At 34.7% G+C, this 15,330-nt stretch overlaps 1 protein-coding gene across 8 annotated transcripts in view; it reads left to right on the top strand.

The window, feature by feature from the left end:
• EXOC1 (exocyst complex component 1) overlaps positions 1-15,330 on the top strand; it is a 44,106-nt gene that overhangs the window by 2,693 nt on the left and 26,083 nt on the right. For 6 of the 8 annotated variants that reach the window (XM_037162243.2, XM_053654915.1, XM_037162241.2 and 3 more), the window contains exons 2-8: positions 1,916-2,049; positions 4,398-4,528; positions 7,185-7,344; positions 11,867-12,054; positions 13,844-14,071; positions 14,276-14,408; positions 15,042-15,151. In XM_037162243.2, the coding sequence (XP_037018138.1) occupies positions 1,926-2,049; positions 4,398-4,528; positions 7,185-7,344; positions 11,867-12,054; positions 13,844-14,071; positions 14,276-14,408; positions 15,042-15,151 (1,074 nt within the window). In that variant the 5' untranslated portion in view covers positions 1,916-1,925. Of the gene's footprint in view, positions 1-1,900; positions 2,050-4,397; positions 4,529-7,184; positions 7,345-11,866; positions 12,055-13,843; positions 14,072-14,275; positions 14,409-15,041; positions 15,152-15,330 lie in introns of all 8 variants that reach the window. The other 2 variants (XM_053654914.1, XM_037162242.2) reach the window with 1 other exon arrangement.

Raw genomic sequence — 15,330 nt, forward strand, 5'->3', positions numbered from 1 at the left:
GACACCTAGTTTACAAAAGTGTCTCTTAACAAAAATTTTGTATTGCAGAAATTCATTCTAAGTCATTTATTTAAAACTCATAATTCATTCATCTTTTCCATAGAAATGGTGTTAGAAGTTAATTTCCTAAGCAAGCTCATATATATGAAATACATTTGCATTGGAAAATAGTAATATATATAACACTATATATATTCAAAAAATAAAATTGAGATTTTAAAAATATTTAACTTAAGCTGATATTTTAGAAAGATGTTGAATTATATGCAAAAAAAGGAGATAAGTGGAAACCTATTTCTTATAACGGCCCTATTGAGATAGAATTTATATACCATAAAATTCACCCTTTTCCAGTGTATAATTCAGTGTTTTTAGTATATGCCACTACTATCTAATTCAAGGATGCTTTCATCACACAAAAAAGAAACCCATACCCATTAGCAGTCACTCCCCATTCCTCAGTGATCTAGCCCCTGGCAACCACAAATCATTCCGTCTATGGATTTGTCCACTTCACATTTTATATAAGTGGAATCATAAAGTATGTGGCCCTTTGTACCTGGCTTCCTTCACTTAGTATGTTTTTAGGATTTATCAACATTTTAGCATCTACATTGTATCATCACTACATTGATCCTTTTTATAGCTGAATAATATTACACTGTATGGATAATATATCAGTTTGTTATATCATCAGTTAATGGATATTAGAGTTGTTTCCACTTTTTGACTATTGTGATGCTGCTGTGACCATGTGCAAGTTTTTGTGTGGACATAAGTTTTCAGTTCTCTTGAGTATAAACCTAGGAGTGGAATTGCTGGATCATATGTTAACTCCATATTCAACTTTTTGAGAAATTGCTAAACTATTTTCCAAAGTGGTTAACCATTTTAAAACCACAGTATGAAAGTTCCTTTTTCTCCACATCTTTACCAACAATTGTCTTTAGTTTTAGCCATCCTAGTGGGTGTAAAGTATCTCATTGTGGGTTTGGTTTGCATTTCTGTAATGTTAGTGAGGTAGAGCATCATTCCCGTGGTTAAAATCCTTTGCTCTGCCCTGGCTGGTGTGTCTCAGTGGATTGAGTGCCAGCCTGTGAACCCAGCCAGCTGGATCACTGATTCGATTCCTAGTCAGGGCACATGCCTGGGTTGTGGGCCAGATCTCCAGTAGGAGGTGCACAAGAGGCAACCACACATTGATGTTTCTCTCCCTCTCTCCCTACCTTCCCATCTCTCTAAAAATAAATAAAATCTAGGGGCAGCGTGGGGAAAAAAATCTAAAAAAAAATTTTTTAAATCATTTGCTCAGTCTTTAATTGCGTTATTTGTCCTTTTCTTGTTAAGTTGTAATTGAGTGGTAAAAGCTCTTTATATAGAAAATGTATATTTAGGCCCTGGCTGGTGTAGCTCAGTGGATTGAGCTCGGGCTTGCAAACCAGACCATTGCGGTTCGATTCCCAGTCAGGGCACATTCCTGGGTTGTAGGCCGGTTCCCCGCAGGCCGGTTCCCCCGCAGGCCAGTTCCCAGCAGGGGACTCACAAAAGGCAACCATACATTGATGTTTCTCTCCCTCTCTCCTTCCCTTCCCCTCTAAAGATAAATAAATAAAATCTGTAAAAAAAAATGTATATTTAAACATTGAGCATGGGTTTTGAATTTTTCTTAAATCTTTTTTTGTATTGTAATATTTGATGAGCACTCCAAAGATTTTAGTTTGACGACACCACCAGCTCTCTAGTTTCTTTTCCAAATATACTGCTATTTATATTATTGATGTAAGTGTATTAATGCATGAAATCATTTTTCCTGGGATTATTAGCCATGAATAAGGTAATCTTTAATCATAAGTGGAAACATGTAAGAGAATAATTTTGAGAATGAGTTTAATATCTACAGTCCCAATCTTTTCAGCTGAGTGAAGATGACAGCAATCAAACATGCATTACAGAGAGACATTTTTACACCAAATGATGAGCGCCTGCTGAGTATTGTCAATGTCTGCAAAGCAGGAAAAAAGAAAAAGAATTGTTTTTTATGTGCCACAGGTGGGTATTTACTAAGAAAAAGTTCTTGTTTGGCATTATTTTATTCCTTAATGAACTTTTCCTCCTTGTTTTAAAACATATAATTGGAAAAACTGTTGGGCCAGCAAATACATTTTTTAATTGTTTTATATTAAATGTTGAATAGATATAAAAGAATTTCTATCTCACATATAAGGCATAATTGGGTTTTAATGTACTGTTAATATTTTCAATGTAGTAGGTGTGAAATAGTATTTTGTGGTGGTTTTAAATTGCATTTCATTAATTATGAGATTGAGCTTCATTTTACAAATAGCTGGTTAGCTTTTTTGTCTAAGAAATTTTGCCTCTTAAGACCTTTTGCTCATTTTTCTATTGTGTTGGTTGTCCTTTTACTAATTTTTAAAAAATTCTTTAGATAATCTGGATACTAATCTTTTGTTGTTTCTATGTATCCCAGTTTGTGGCTTGTGCTTTCAATTTTTATGATGTTTTAAAATGAAATTTATTATTTTTTTGTCATGATCATATTTTATATATTTATTTATATATATATTTACTGTTATTCAGTTACATTTGTCCCACCTTTTTCCCTATTGCTCTCCCCTGCCCGGTCAAATTAATCAGTCTTATATTTTATGGCTTCCCCTTTTTGTGTTTTACCTAGGATATCCTTTTCTAACCTGGATAATAAAAGTATTCACCTTTGTTATCTTCTGAAAGTTTTACAATTTTACCTTCCACATTTTAGTCTTTAATTTAGCTGTGTCCATGTTTGTAGTGATGTGAGTGTATCTGTTTCTGAGTTCTTTCTTATATCTAGTTTTTATTTTGTCTTGTTTTAGTTCTTTATTCTTTCACCTAAGCTTTAGAATCCACTTGTCAGGTTCCAGATTCTGTTGAGATTTTGACTGGAATCGTTTTGAATCTGTAGTTCGCTTTGGAGAGAACTTGCATTTTGAATTGAGTGTTGTCCATCAACATGGTGCAATTCTCCATTTATCTGGGTCCTTTTAATCTCTTTCAGTAAGGTTTACGGTTTTAAGAGCTTTGTGCATGTGTTGTATTTTTACCTAGGTATTTTGTTATTCCTAGGTTTTTTGATACTATCATAATTAATAATAACTCATCAGCAGAAATACGTTTTTTAAGACTTTATTTTTTAGAGCACGTTTAAGTTTACAACAAAATTGAGAGGGAGATAGAGATTTCCCATGTACCCCATCCTTGCCCCAGCACATACATAGCCTCTCCCTTTACTAATACCACTCACAACAGTGGTACATTTGTTACCAAGAATGAATGTTGTTACCTACATTGACTCATCACAGTCACCCAAAGTCCATAGGGTTCACACTTGGTATTGTACTTTCTATGGTTTTGGATAATGTATAATGATATGTATCCATCATTAAAGTATTATACAGAGTATTTTTGCTTCCCTAAAAGTCCTCTGTGCGTTCTGCCTGTTCATCTCTCCTTCATCCCTGGCCATCACTGGTCTTTTTACTGTCTCCAGAGTATTGCCTTTTCCAGAATGTCATAGTGGGAATCACACAGTATATTGCCTTCTCACATTGGTTTCTTTCACTTAGTAACTGGTAATTAAGGGTCCCCCGTGTCTTATTCTGGCTTGATACTTCATTTCTTTTTAGTCCGAATAACACCATTCTCTGGGTATACCACAGTTTATGCACTCACTACTGAAGGACATCTTGGTTGCTTCCAAGTTTTGGCAATTATGAATAAAGAAGCTATAAACATCTATGTACAGTATTTGGAACAGACATAGGTGTTCACCTCCTTTGAGCAGATACAAAGGAGCACAGTGGCTAGATTGTGTGGTTGGAGTATGTTCAGTTTTGTAAGAAACCTAGAAACTTTTCCAAAGTGGCTGTACCATTTGCATTTCCACCAGGAATGCATGAGCGATCCTGTTGCTTCACATCCTTGTTAGCATTTAATGGTGTCAGTGTTCAGATTTTGGCCACACTGCTAGGCGTATAGTTATCTTACTGTTGTTTTAATTCGTGGAGCTGCTTTTCATATACTTTTTTGTGATCCGTGTCTCCTCTTTGGTGAAATGTCTGTCAAGGTCTTTGGCCCATTTTTTAAGCAGATATTTTTTTCTTATTATTGAGTTTTAAGTGTTTTATTTCGCAAGGAATCTGCCACTGACCCTCTAGTATGATTTAGAATCTTTCATTAGTATTCTGAACATTCCTAACTCATAGCATTTGTTACAAAATATTGCTCCTTTTTTAGTATTGTGTACAGCCACCTGACAACTATATTTGCAATGAGTGATGAATGAATGAAAAGTGAGCAAGTGAATAATATTTCTAATGAAAGTGTGTTTCATTCAACAGTGACAACTGAACGCCCCGTGCAGGTGAAGGTGGTCAAAGTGAAGAAATCTGATAAAGGAGATTTCTACAAAAGGCAGATTGCTTGGGCCCTTCGAGACCTTGCTGTGGTAGATGCCAAGGATGCTATTAAAGTATGTTTATTTAATTTCTTTCAACCTGTGTTCAAAAGTATCTTTCATTTTATAGCATAATATTGTCTTTTTTTTAATGGAAGGTCAGCTTTTTTAAAGATTTTATTTTTATTTATATTTAGAGAGAGAGGAAGGGAAGGAGAGAAACATCAATGTGTTTGCCCCCTCTTGTGCCCCCAAGTGGGGACTTGACCTGCAACCCAGGCATGTGCCCTGACTGGGAATCGAATCAGGGACACTTTGGTTCGCAGCCCGCGCTCAATCCACTGAGCTACGCCATCCAGGGCTATAATATTGTCTTTTAAAATGACCTAAGCTTGTTGTTTTGTGACCCTCTGGTCCACCAACTAACCAAGAATTCATCTAAACTGTATCATTTAACCTTCAATCTTCCCACTCCTGATTCTTACACTACTGGAAAAAAGTACATACGTATGTTTGTTTCATTATTTTTGCTTTCTTGAGGGATAGTTATGTTTATGCACAAGCTACATAAACTACAACAAAACAATCTTGACTCTGTACATTTCTGTACTTAAGTCAGGTATATTTAGTATGAAATCTGTAAATTTGTACATATTTTAAAGTGGTATGTTGTGAGTGGCTTTTTAAAAATCATTGTTCCAGTAAAAACTAGTTTAAAGTCTCTCTTAGTCCTCACCTCACGTCGATTAACCAGCTCAGGCAACCAAGCTGGCCTTTTGACGCTGTGGTCTGATGACTGTGGTGCAGGTAAACGAAATGATAGTGACTTACACACCTTATTTTAATGAATTTAAAGAATAAGCTATAGGGATGTAAATCTTACACCTTTCATTTTAGCCATATCCAAACTCCAAGAAAGTTGACCAAAATGGTAATCATGTTGAAGGATTCCTGACAATTCAGCTCTTTTCACAGCGATACCTTTTTCAAAGAAATTAAGTAGAGCTCCTCTATTAGGTGCTTTCCCCTCCTCATCCTCTCTAGGCCCCTCCCTCATCTTCCTCCACAGCCCAAAGGCACCTCCAGAGTTCCAGGGAGTGCTGGGAACCACAGCCACTGGTACTGTTGATGAAGCTACTTGCCTCTAATATTAGAGGCTTATATTAAAGGTCATTACAGGTGCCCTTTGATTTCAGGTCTGGTGCATTTATTAAAAAGGCACAAAGACATACAAACCACCTTTGTAGAGCAATCTGATAACATAAAGTTCTGGTTTTACTCTGATTTGTGCAAACCTGTTAGAGGAACTGAAAGCTGGACAAAATGACAGGTGGCTGAGTCAGGTGCAGAATTTTTAAATGAAGCAAAAACAGCTTTAGGAGAGCCCTGTGTATCTGTAGAATTCACATTTCTTTCAAATATAGAAAATATTTTTTCTTTAAATATTTTAAGCAAACTGGGCCTTTGCTTTTATCCCTAGGGATCACCCAATTTTTAGAAAAATGTGGAACCAGTGTTTGGTACATGCTTTGAGTGTATGCGTGTGTATGTATGAAGATGTGGAAAGAAAATTAAAATGGGATTTTTAAATTTTTTAAATAAATTATTTAAAAAATAATTTCTGTTATCATGGGGGCCGATCAAGAGTATCAACCTTCTGGAAGGTTTTTGTTTAAGAGAAAATATTTGAAGGGCTTTTTAGAAACACACCTTTATTTAAAGCCTTTTTCCTTCAGTAATTTTGCACTTCATAACCCCATTGAGTTGCATAATTTGCCCACTTGGCTAAATGCTTATCTGAATGCTTTCTCACAGATGATGCCTTATTGCTGACGTGCTTAATGGATTTTTTTCCATTTTATGTAGGCACCCTGATGTGTGTATGCTATATATGGATATCAAACATAAAATTTTTATACACAGCCTGACATTAGCCATTTAGTATCACACATTGATTTGTGTGAGTGTTGCCACTAGAGCACTCAGCTTGGTTTATGGCATTATGGGAAATATTCCCAGGAAGGGACCGTTTCCCATCAAGTTTCATATTAGTTGCCAATACTCTTAGATTTTTTGGTAAGTAATAAGGCAACTACCTTTTCATTGTAAATGTAGGTTTTTAATCTTTTGCCACTCAATTTAGCTCGTTGAGCTATAAATTAAACAAATTAATAGTTCTGTGCTACTATGATATATATGATTGTACCACATACAGGTCAAATCCTGATTTATAAAGTATCCCAAGTGTTCACAGCCAAAGTCTGATATAACTTCCCCTTGCCTTTATCAAGGGAATTAGTGTCAAATCATACTTATGAATTATGATAATAATTCATTATCAAAGAAGAAATGTAATTCTAAAACCCCATAAGCAATTTAAAAAGAAAAATTAGGTCCACATCAAAACTAGAGACCACTGTCATTGCAGATCAGGAAGCTGAGACACAGCTGTAAGTAGACATCCTGTACTTTTTGTACAGGGAGTGGGAGGGAAATGGTCAAAACACTGTTTGCTTTTTTTCTTACTCTGGCTTGCTTTGGGAGGCAAATAACATTTTTGCTATAAATTGAATTTTCTGAGCCATTCTCTGTGAGTCACTTAGCTGATTTTTAATGGTGATTTGTTTTTTTCAAGAACAGCTTCAGCTTACTTTCGTTTTATCCAAATGTACATTTTAAGATAATGAAAATGGGATATGATCCAAAACCATATCTTGTGTTTTTATTTAAGGAAAATCCTGAATTTGATTTACATTTTGAAAAAATATATAAATGGGTTGCCAGCAGCACTGCTGAAAAGAATGCATTTATTTCATGCATTTGGAAATTGAATCAGCGCTATCTCCGGAAGAAAATTGATTTTGTCAATGTCAGTTCACAGCTTTTGGAAGGTAAAGTTAAGTAAAAATGTACATGTGAAATCCAGTGTGTCTGTAACTGAATACATAATTTGACACTATTCAAAGTAATTAAAACACTTTTTGTAAAGGAATTTTAAAATAATTTTATTGAAAAAGTGATGATTGTTCCTTATAAAAAATTGATACATTGTTAAATAAATAAAAATCACATATAAACTTAATGCTCAGAGATAACATTTTGCTAGAATTCTTCTAGTCTTCTCTGTGCACATTTAAATAAAGAAATTTATGTTGTTTCCTAACATACTTTTTCATATAATGTATTGAACATTTTCTATGTTATTAAATACCCAACATTGTTTTTAATAGCACCATAGTATTCTATTGTATGGATATACTGTAGTTTAGTTATCATTTGTTTTTAATTTTCCAGTCTTTGCTTAATTTTTAAAACTCTGAGATTAATGTCTCGTGGTTGTATTTTTGTGCAGAGTGTAGGTGTAGTGGTTATAAACACCACTGTGAAGGGAGACTGCCTGAGTTCAAATCCTGGCTTTGTCACTTCCTAGCTACATGACTTTGGTTATTCTGTGTTTTAGTGTTCCTTATCTCAGAAATGGAGATAATAATATCTGTCTCGGGGCATCAAGCTCATTTTCTCTGGGGGTACATCAGCCTCATGGTTGCCTTCAAAGGGCCGAATGTAATTTCAACTCCTTAACTGTTAAGGAGTAGTTACATTTATACAGTCCTAAAATTATTTTGACCCTTTGAAGGCCACTGTGGGGCTGATGTGGATGGACCCTGGTGAAAATGAGTTTGACAGCCCTGATCTACCCCACAGGATTATTACTTAACATATGAACGTGATGAGAGCAATGCCAGACATATATTAAGTATTCAATAAATATTAGTTGCTATATTATCAGGATAAAATTCTTAGACATGAAGTTAATTAGATAACTTTGATCAGTCTGTCTTCAGGAATGTTACTAAAAATTGTTTTACAAGATAAAAGCACTACTAATTATTGAAAATATATGAAGTTTTACTCTTAAAATTTCTTTTATAAGGATATAAACATGGTAAGAAAATGGTTCTGTATGCTTTGTAGATGCAGTTTACGTTGTATTCTTTACCTCAAAGAGTGCAGTTAAGAACAGAGTTGTTGCTCTTTTTAATGGATGAAAAAACCTTGGAGTAGTCTTAAATTATATATTAGAAAGAAAACTTAGATTTGTCCTAAGTTGTATATTAACACTTAAAAATAGCTTCTATTCTTTGTGGTGGAAACATCTGAAATTGCCTGTAGTTGACCAGCCCGACCTATAAAAACAGTAGTTTCAGATGCTTCAAACTATTTTCTTAGTCACTTGCCTTTGTCTTCTCTGTGTTCATTTAGTTATTTCTTTGTTTGGTCATGGATCTTTCTCTCCTTAAATTTAGTATTCTTTCTCGTTAGTTATAAACTAGTCAGCTTGATACTGGTTTCAGGCCTAATGCTTGGAACTGGCAGGGGCAAGTCCCATCTGCCGGGCCCTGCGCTCCTCCCCCAGGGAAGCTGGGCTTATGGAGGAGCCCAGGCTTATGGAGGAGCCCTCAGGGCCCAGGGTCTTGGTGATGGGGGGTGTGGAGGAAATGACCTTCAAAACATTTAAGCTAGTTTTTCATGCCTTGAATAGTGGTTTGATTTTTTAAATGACATTCATTTATTTACTTATTTATTTTACCATTTCAGGGTTGAACATTCTGTTAAGTGGATTTAAAAGCAGGCTGTCTTGTTTCAAGTGTTATGTATCTCCAGTTGTTATTTATTGCCTAAAATGTATTTTAAACCAATGTATTTTATTAAATCAACACTATGGGAAGATACATCCCCTACCTATCTTTACCTCATTAAGACATATTACCAAAACCAATGACTATTACTGCTGTTGAGATTGAAGTGTCCAACTTTAAAAAAAAGACAATTTAATTTTTCAGGGCCTAAAACAAAGGTGAAGACATTTTCATTTTTATAAATATTAAACCATATTGAGATCAATTTTAAAAATACTGAGATCTTTAAGGATGTCATTTTGAAAATTACTTTGTGTAAATCAAATAACCATTGGTTATACCTGTGTTAATGTTTTACTGGACTTGAAACTCATGGCTGTTAATTCCCATTAAAAAAAAATAGATGTCTCTAAGCTTTGGGTGATGTTAGAAAACAAATTATCACTATTTCCTTTTATTTGTTCATTGTGAATGTTAGCAGCAGTGACTTCAGTAGTTTTTATTGGTAACAGTTGAATGTTCATGCTAATAATCGGGGCTTCTCAGCAGAATATGATTTTTAAAAGAGGACTTTGTTAGCAGTTGAAGTAAAGTTTTTATTTGGCCTTTTTCTTTTTTGTAACTAAATTTTTTAAAAAATCTTTGACTTAAATAGTTCAGTGCCAGCTTGAACTGATATACTGTGTTTTCTAATTGCTTCAGTTTTGTCCTTTTTAACAGTGTTTTATGACTAATCCGTTGTGAGGGTGTGTTAGTCTGGGTAAAAGTTGTGGGGCTCTGAGTGAAAATAACTAAACTAAATGCTTAGTCACAACTGACCTAAAATAATCCCCAGGAAGTGATCTGTTTCCCAGTTTTGTCCTCCAAGTGCTAGTCAGTACTGTTACTTAAAAGATTTAGAGAAAATAGAAAGATTTGTTGTATTTTTAGTAAATGTCAGAATAAGAATAAGAAAATAAGTAAATGTCAGAATGAATAAGAAAAATGAACTCTGGAAATTTGGCTTCTCATGGATCTTTCCACTTTGTAGTTAATTCTGACATTGTCTTTTACACCTTGATTTTGCATGAAGTGTAAATGAAATATGGGTAGTATTTAAAAAATTTAAACCTGTATACTTTCCTACCCAGCTAATATTCTTTGCTTACTTTCCTCTGCTTTTTTCATACCTTTTTACTCTCCAGAACTGCCTAAAGTTACAGAAGGTGCGTAACACCTTTTCTTCTTATTCTATTCTGTATTTTTTTATTACTTGCCATTGTTATGTACTGTTGGTTGCATATTTTATGAAATTGTGTTTAGGGACAACTTTATTACTACAAAATCCATACTGTAATGAAATTAATGATATTATTAATTATTAACTTCCAAAGTATTGTTTCATGGGAGAGAAAATACTTCTTCTGAAGCTGTCTAACTTCTAAAGTTTAAAGTTACAAACAGTAAAATTTTTTGTTTATTTTAAATATCTACTTGTGTAAAGAGCTGTACTGAATGTTTTAGGTAGTCCCTACTCCCTAGTGGCTAATGAGTTGTCACACATGCAGTGGATCATTTCCACAGTGAACTGAAATGGACTCATTCCAAGGTCAAGGAGCTTGGTGATGTTGATCAAAAGAACTTAGATTTATATACTGTAATCTGCAATTGCCAAAAGTTTTAGTGTCTTTTTTTTCTTTCTTTCTTTCTGGGACATTATCTAAATCTGACTAATTACCAGTTCTTAAGAGTAAATCCTTTCTTACTTTGAAATTACTGTTTTTTGTTCTAGGACAAATTAATATATGTTAAATCACATTGAATGTAGATTCATTTTTATAGAAAATAATGAATATTTTAGAGCATCCAGAATTTGTGATTTGAATTATGTCCCATTAAATTTATGAAAATCTGTAATTTTATTTAGAGATTTATTTAGGGGATAAAAATTATTTTTTCCATTTTACTTCTTTAAACCTCAAGCTTTATATAAACTCTCACATGCTGAGTATATTCAAAAAATTGAACCGAAACATTTATCTAGAAAGTACCTCAGATTCAACCTCTGGCTCTTCTGTTATGAAGCATGAAGGCCCATGTAAATTTTTGTAATTTCAAACAGCCATGTTGTTATTGCTCTTTTTACTATAGAGTTATTGAGAAAGCTTCTGTAGCTGATCTTTAGATATTTTATCAATTCATGTGAATTTTTTAAACAAAAAAAAGAAATTCAGTTAATATTTTCAGTGCCCCAAATAAATTGTGAATTGTAGATGCATTTTTCGTTTCAATTAAACGTTACTGAAAAAATGTTACAAAGATGAACAAAAATAACAGAAGAAAAATGTTACCCAGGGGGAAAAAAGAAAGCAGATTGTTTTCATTTGTCCTGAATTAATAACTGTTGTTTTGTTAGAACAACAATCTACTCGGGTAGGAAAAAAAGGTTAGGTTTGTTCCATGTGTTTTGTTTCTGTTTCCGTATTTGTTTTTAGTTTAATTGTGCTTTGGGAAATTGTGAGTAAAGCCTACGTTAACACTTACATGTCAGTGAATTAGACTGCATGCTTTTATTATAATAAATGTGTATATTTATTATACACTTATTTATACATATATAAGAACATATGCCATTTTTATAAAAGTAGGGTTTTTTTCCCATATATTCTGAATCATTCTTTCCTATTTTTCAGCTACTAAATGTGACCCGTGCTTATAATTGACCTTACCTATAGGTACCATGTTACTGTCCTGCTTTTTCACTTTTATATGTTTAATTTTTACCCCCTTTAAGAATCGGTTCCAAGTGGAGAAAACCAGAGTGTGACAGGAGGTGACGAAGAAGTGGTAGATGAATACCAAGAGTTAAATGCAAGAGAAGAGCAGGATATTGAAATAATGATGGAAGGCTGTGAATGTGCAATTTCTAATGCTGAGGCCTTTGCAGAAAAGTTGTCCAGAGAGCTACAGGTGCTAGATGGGGTAAGACTATCTTGTGATCTATGAATAGTGATGTGTAGTGAATTGAGAAGACTGGTGATAATCATATTTTACTGCCATGTAGTACGATTCTTGCTGTCTTTCTCTACAAATGCATCAATGGCTGCCTTTAGTCTTTCACTGTTCTTCATCAAATGGAAGAAGCATTCCTATTAGGATAGTGAAGGCACTTGGCTAAGGTTCCGGATCTTGAGAGGTTTTTGATATGAAATGATGGAAGTAAAAAGTAGACCAACTTGGAAGTTGATTCCTCCGGTCTCTGAAACACCTCAGAATAGATCAGTATAAAAGAATAACATTTTTGTGCTTTGAAAAAAAACAGGTACAAATTAGAAATTGGTCTGAAGTAAGTGAGTCACTCATTGAAAGGGAGCAGAATAAACGTGAGAGGAACAGGAGAGTCAAGGGAAAAGGATGTCTGACTCCTCTGTGGAAAAGTTTTGGAATAGATCCTTTAATTTGTATGCACAGTGTGAGTATCTAAATGTACATCTTTAGAACATAAAGAGTTAGAAGTAGGCATACTGATGTAAAAAAATCTGATGTGATCAGTTGGGGTTTTTTTGTTTTATTTAGGCAAGGTAAGCATTTAAGACAAACCCTTGGAGAATAAAGAATATTTTAAGAATTAAAGAATTTTGATATTTTATGCACACGTTACAAGGTCGAACTCGGGCTCAGAGATTACATGAATAGTCCTAGCTTGTAAGTTTACAGAATCACTAGCGGTAAAGCCTGGAAGAGGCTTCGGGATGTTAAAGTGGAATCGTCCTGGACAAATTCAAGCCCCAGCTCTGCTGCCTAAAAGATATTAATGGTTCTGAGCACTCTTGACTTTATTGTCAGCCTACACTTACAGTTGAGTTATTATGAATATTATGTAAAATAACACATGTGAAATTACATCACTAGCTGTACAATAATACTCTTTTAATTCTATGTCCAAGGTTTTTCCTCATACTATGTTACCTGCCTTCTTAATGTGGTATAGTAGTTTACATTTCCTAATAATTACTGCATATATGTTCCTAGTCATCATATTGCTTGGCTGTTTAATTTTAGATATAGCAAGATCCATATTTCAGGAAACTGAGAATCAGTAGTCAGAGGCATTTAAAAAATAGTGGTAAGGGAATGGTGGTTTGTTACTGCTTTGCCTAGAAAAAAATGTAGTTGCAAATGAAAAAGAAAAGAAGATAAGACCATAAAAAGAGCTACCTTACAGCCACATGCTCTTCTACATCCTGTTAGTACAAATGTACCACGGTTATAAATTAGTCCCATGTAACCTTCAGAGATTGGTGTACCATTGCTAGTCTCTTGAGACTACGGTATTGCATAAATTATTATGCTTTGTTTTGATTTAGGGTTTTACTTAATGTTAAGAAGTACAGAAAATTGCTATAGCTAGTAGAATTGGAAGAAGTGTTGGAAATGACATTGATGCTCATGTTGGATACTCCAGTGATGCTCAGTTTACAGAAATGAGAATATACCATTACACAGTTGGGCAGAACCACACTTGTGCAGTGTGTGGAAACATAAAATACTGAGTTCTGGTCCCTAACCTCAAAGGAGAGGCAGGTGTATCTTCCTGCAATACTGTGAGAAAAGTGGAATGTAAACCTAAAGGGATAAACTGAAGTAGATGTGCAGATACACCTATGAATCTTTGTTACTCTTCTATCAAAGAGATTCGGCAGTATTTCATCTTTATAGTTCTTTTACACATTGAAATAATATGAAGTGTTACTTCTGTTTTTAACTGTAGGCTAACATCCAGTCAATCATGGCCTCTGAAAAGCAAGTGAACATCCTGATGAAGCTGTTGGATGAGGCTCTAAAGGAGGTGGATCAGATTGAATTTAAACTCAGCAGTTATGAGGAAATGCTCCAAAGTGTAAAAGAACAAATGAATCAGATCTCTGAAAGCAACCACCTAATTCATCTTAGTAACACCAATAACGTAAAACTCCTGTCCGAGATAGAGTTCCTTGTGGTAAGTATGATTTTGATTTACCAACAGCAACAAAAAAACAAAATCTCATGATAGTATGTAAAACCCATTTGTAAACATTTTCTAATTTCCTTATGAGAGGAAGATTTAAAATAATTACAAAGACCCAGTGATAGGATTGAATAGCACTTACGTGTGAATTTTTCAAAATTACATGTGAAAATGTTACATTTCTGTATTTTCCAGAACCACATGGACTTGGCCAAAGGCCATATAAAGGCCCTTCAGGAAGGCGATCTCGCTTCCTCGAGAGGCATCGAGGCCTGCACCAACGCTGCCGATGCCCTTCTGCAGTGCATGAACGTGGCTCTTCGACCGGGTGTGTTCATTGGAGATGATAAAATGTGACCGAGAACCCGAGACTAAGTCTCTAACTTAGCGTGGTGCTTTTGACAAGAAATACATGGGGCAAGTGGTTTAGGGTTACATTACTAGCTATTCAAACAAGTTTCACTTATTTCCAAACATGTTTCTTTTGGCACCAAGAATTTTTCATTTCAGTTCCTTCTGATTGGAATGACCCAAGTTAACACTGGTTTTTCTTCAGTGTAGTCCACAGAACCTAGCACAAAGTAGATACTTTGGTTAGATCTGAGAACATAAGGTTTTGGTAGGCCAGAAACTTGACTTTGCATCAGAATCACCCAGAAGGCTTGTTAAGTAAGGTATAGGTTACCAGGCCCTAACCCCAGGTTCAATGTGTCTGGGCTGAAGCCTTAGAATCCACATTCCTAACATTTCCCAGATGATGCTGTGGAACGGCCACTCTTTAAGAACTACTGTGCATACTATTTTTATCCTTACCTTTCTTTCATAAAAGCAAACAGATAAAACAGTTAAACTTTGAGTTCTTCAGAACTGAAATATGAATGCTGTGATAAATATACACATGAAACACTGGGGAAATCGTTTTTTCACCCACCAAAGCAGTCAAGACATACTCTGATTTCAGGCCATGACATGCTCCTGGCAGTGAAGCAGCAGCAGCAGCGTTTCAGTGATTTGCGAGAGCATTTTGCCCGGAGGCTGGCCAGTCACCTCAACAATGTTTTTGTTCAACAGGTAATTTTAGCATTAATACTGGCAAGTTCCTGTAGCTTGTTATGTAATGTATTACCTTAAACTTCCATTCCCACAAATATTTTAATGTATTTCATTGGGATCACAGCGTATTCACATATTTATTTGATTTTACAAATTTTAAATGTGTGTATATTTCCTCATAGATGTATTTTGGGCCT

The sequence above is a fragment of the Artibeus jamaicensis genome, unplaced genomic scaffold (genome assembly GCF_021234435.1).
Source record: "Artibeus jamaicensis isolate MK-2021 breed Jamaican fruit bat unplaced genomic scaffold, CSHL_Jam_final contig_889, whole genome shotgun sequence".
Lineage (NCBI taxonomy): Eukaryota > Metazoa > Chordata > Mammalia > Chiroptera > Phyllostomidae > Artibeus > Artibeus jamaicensis.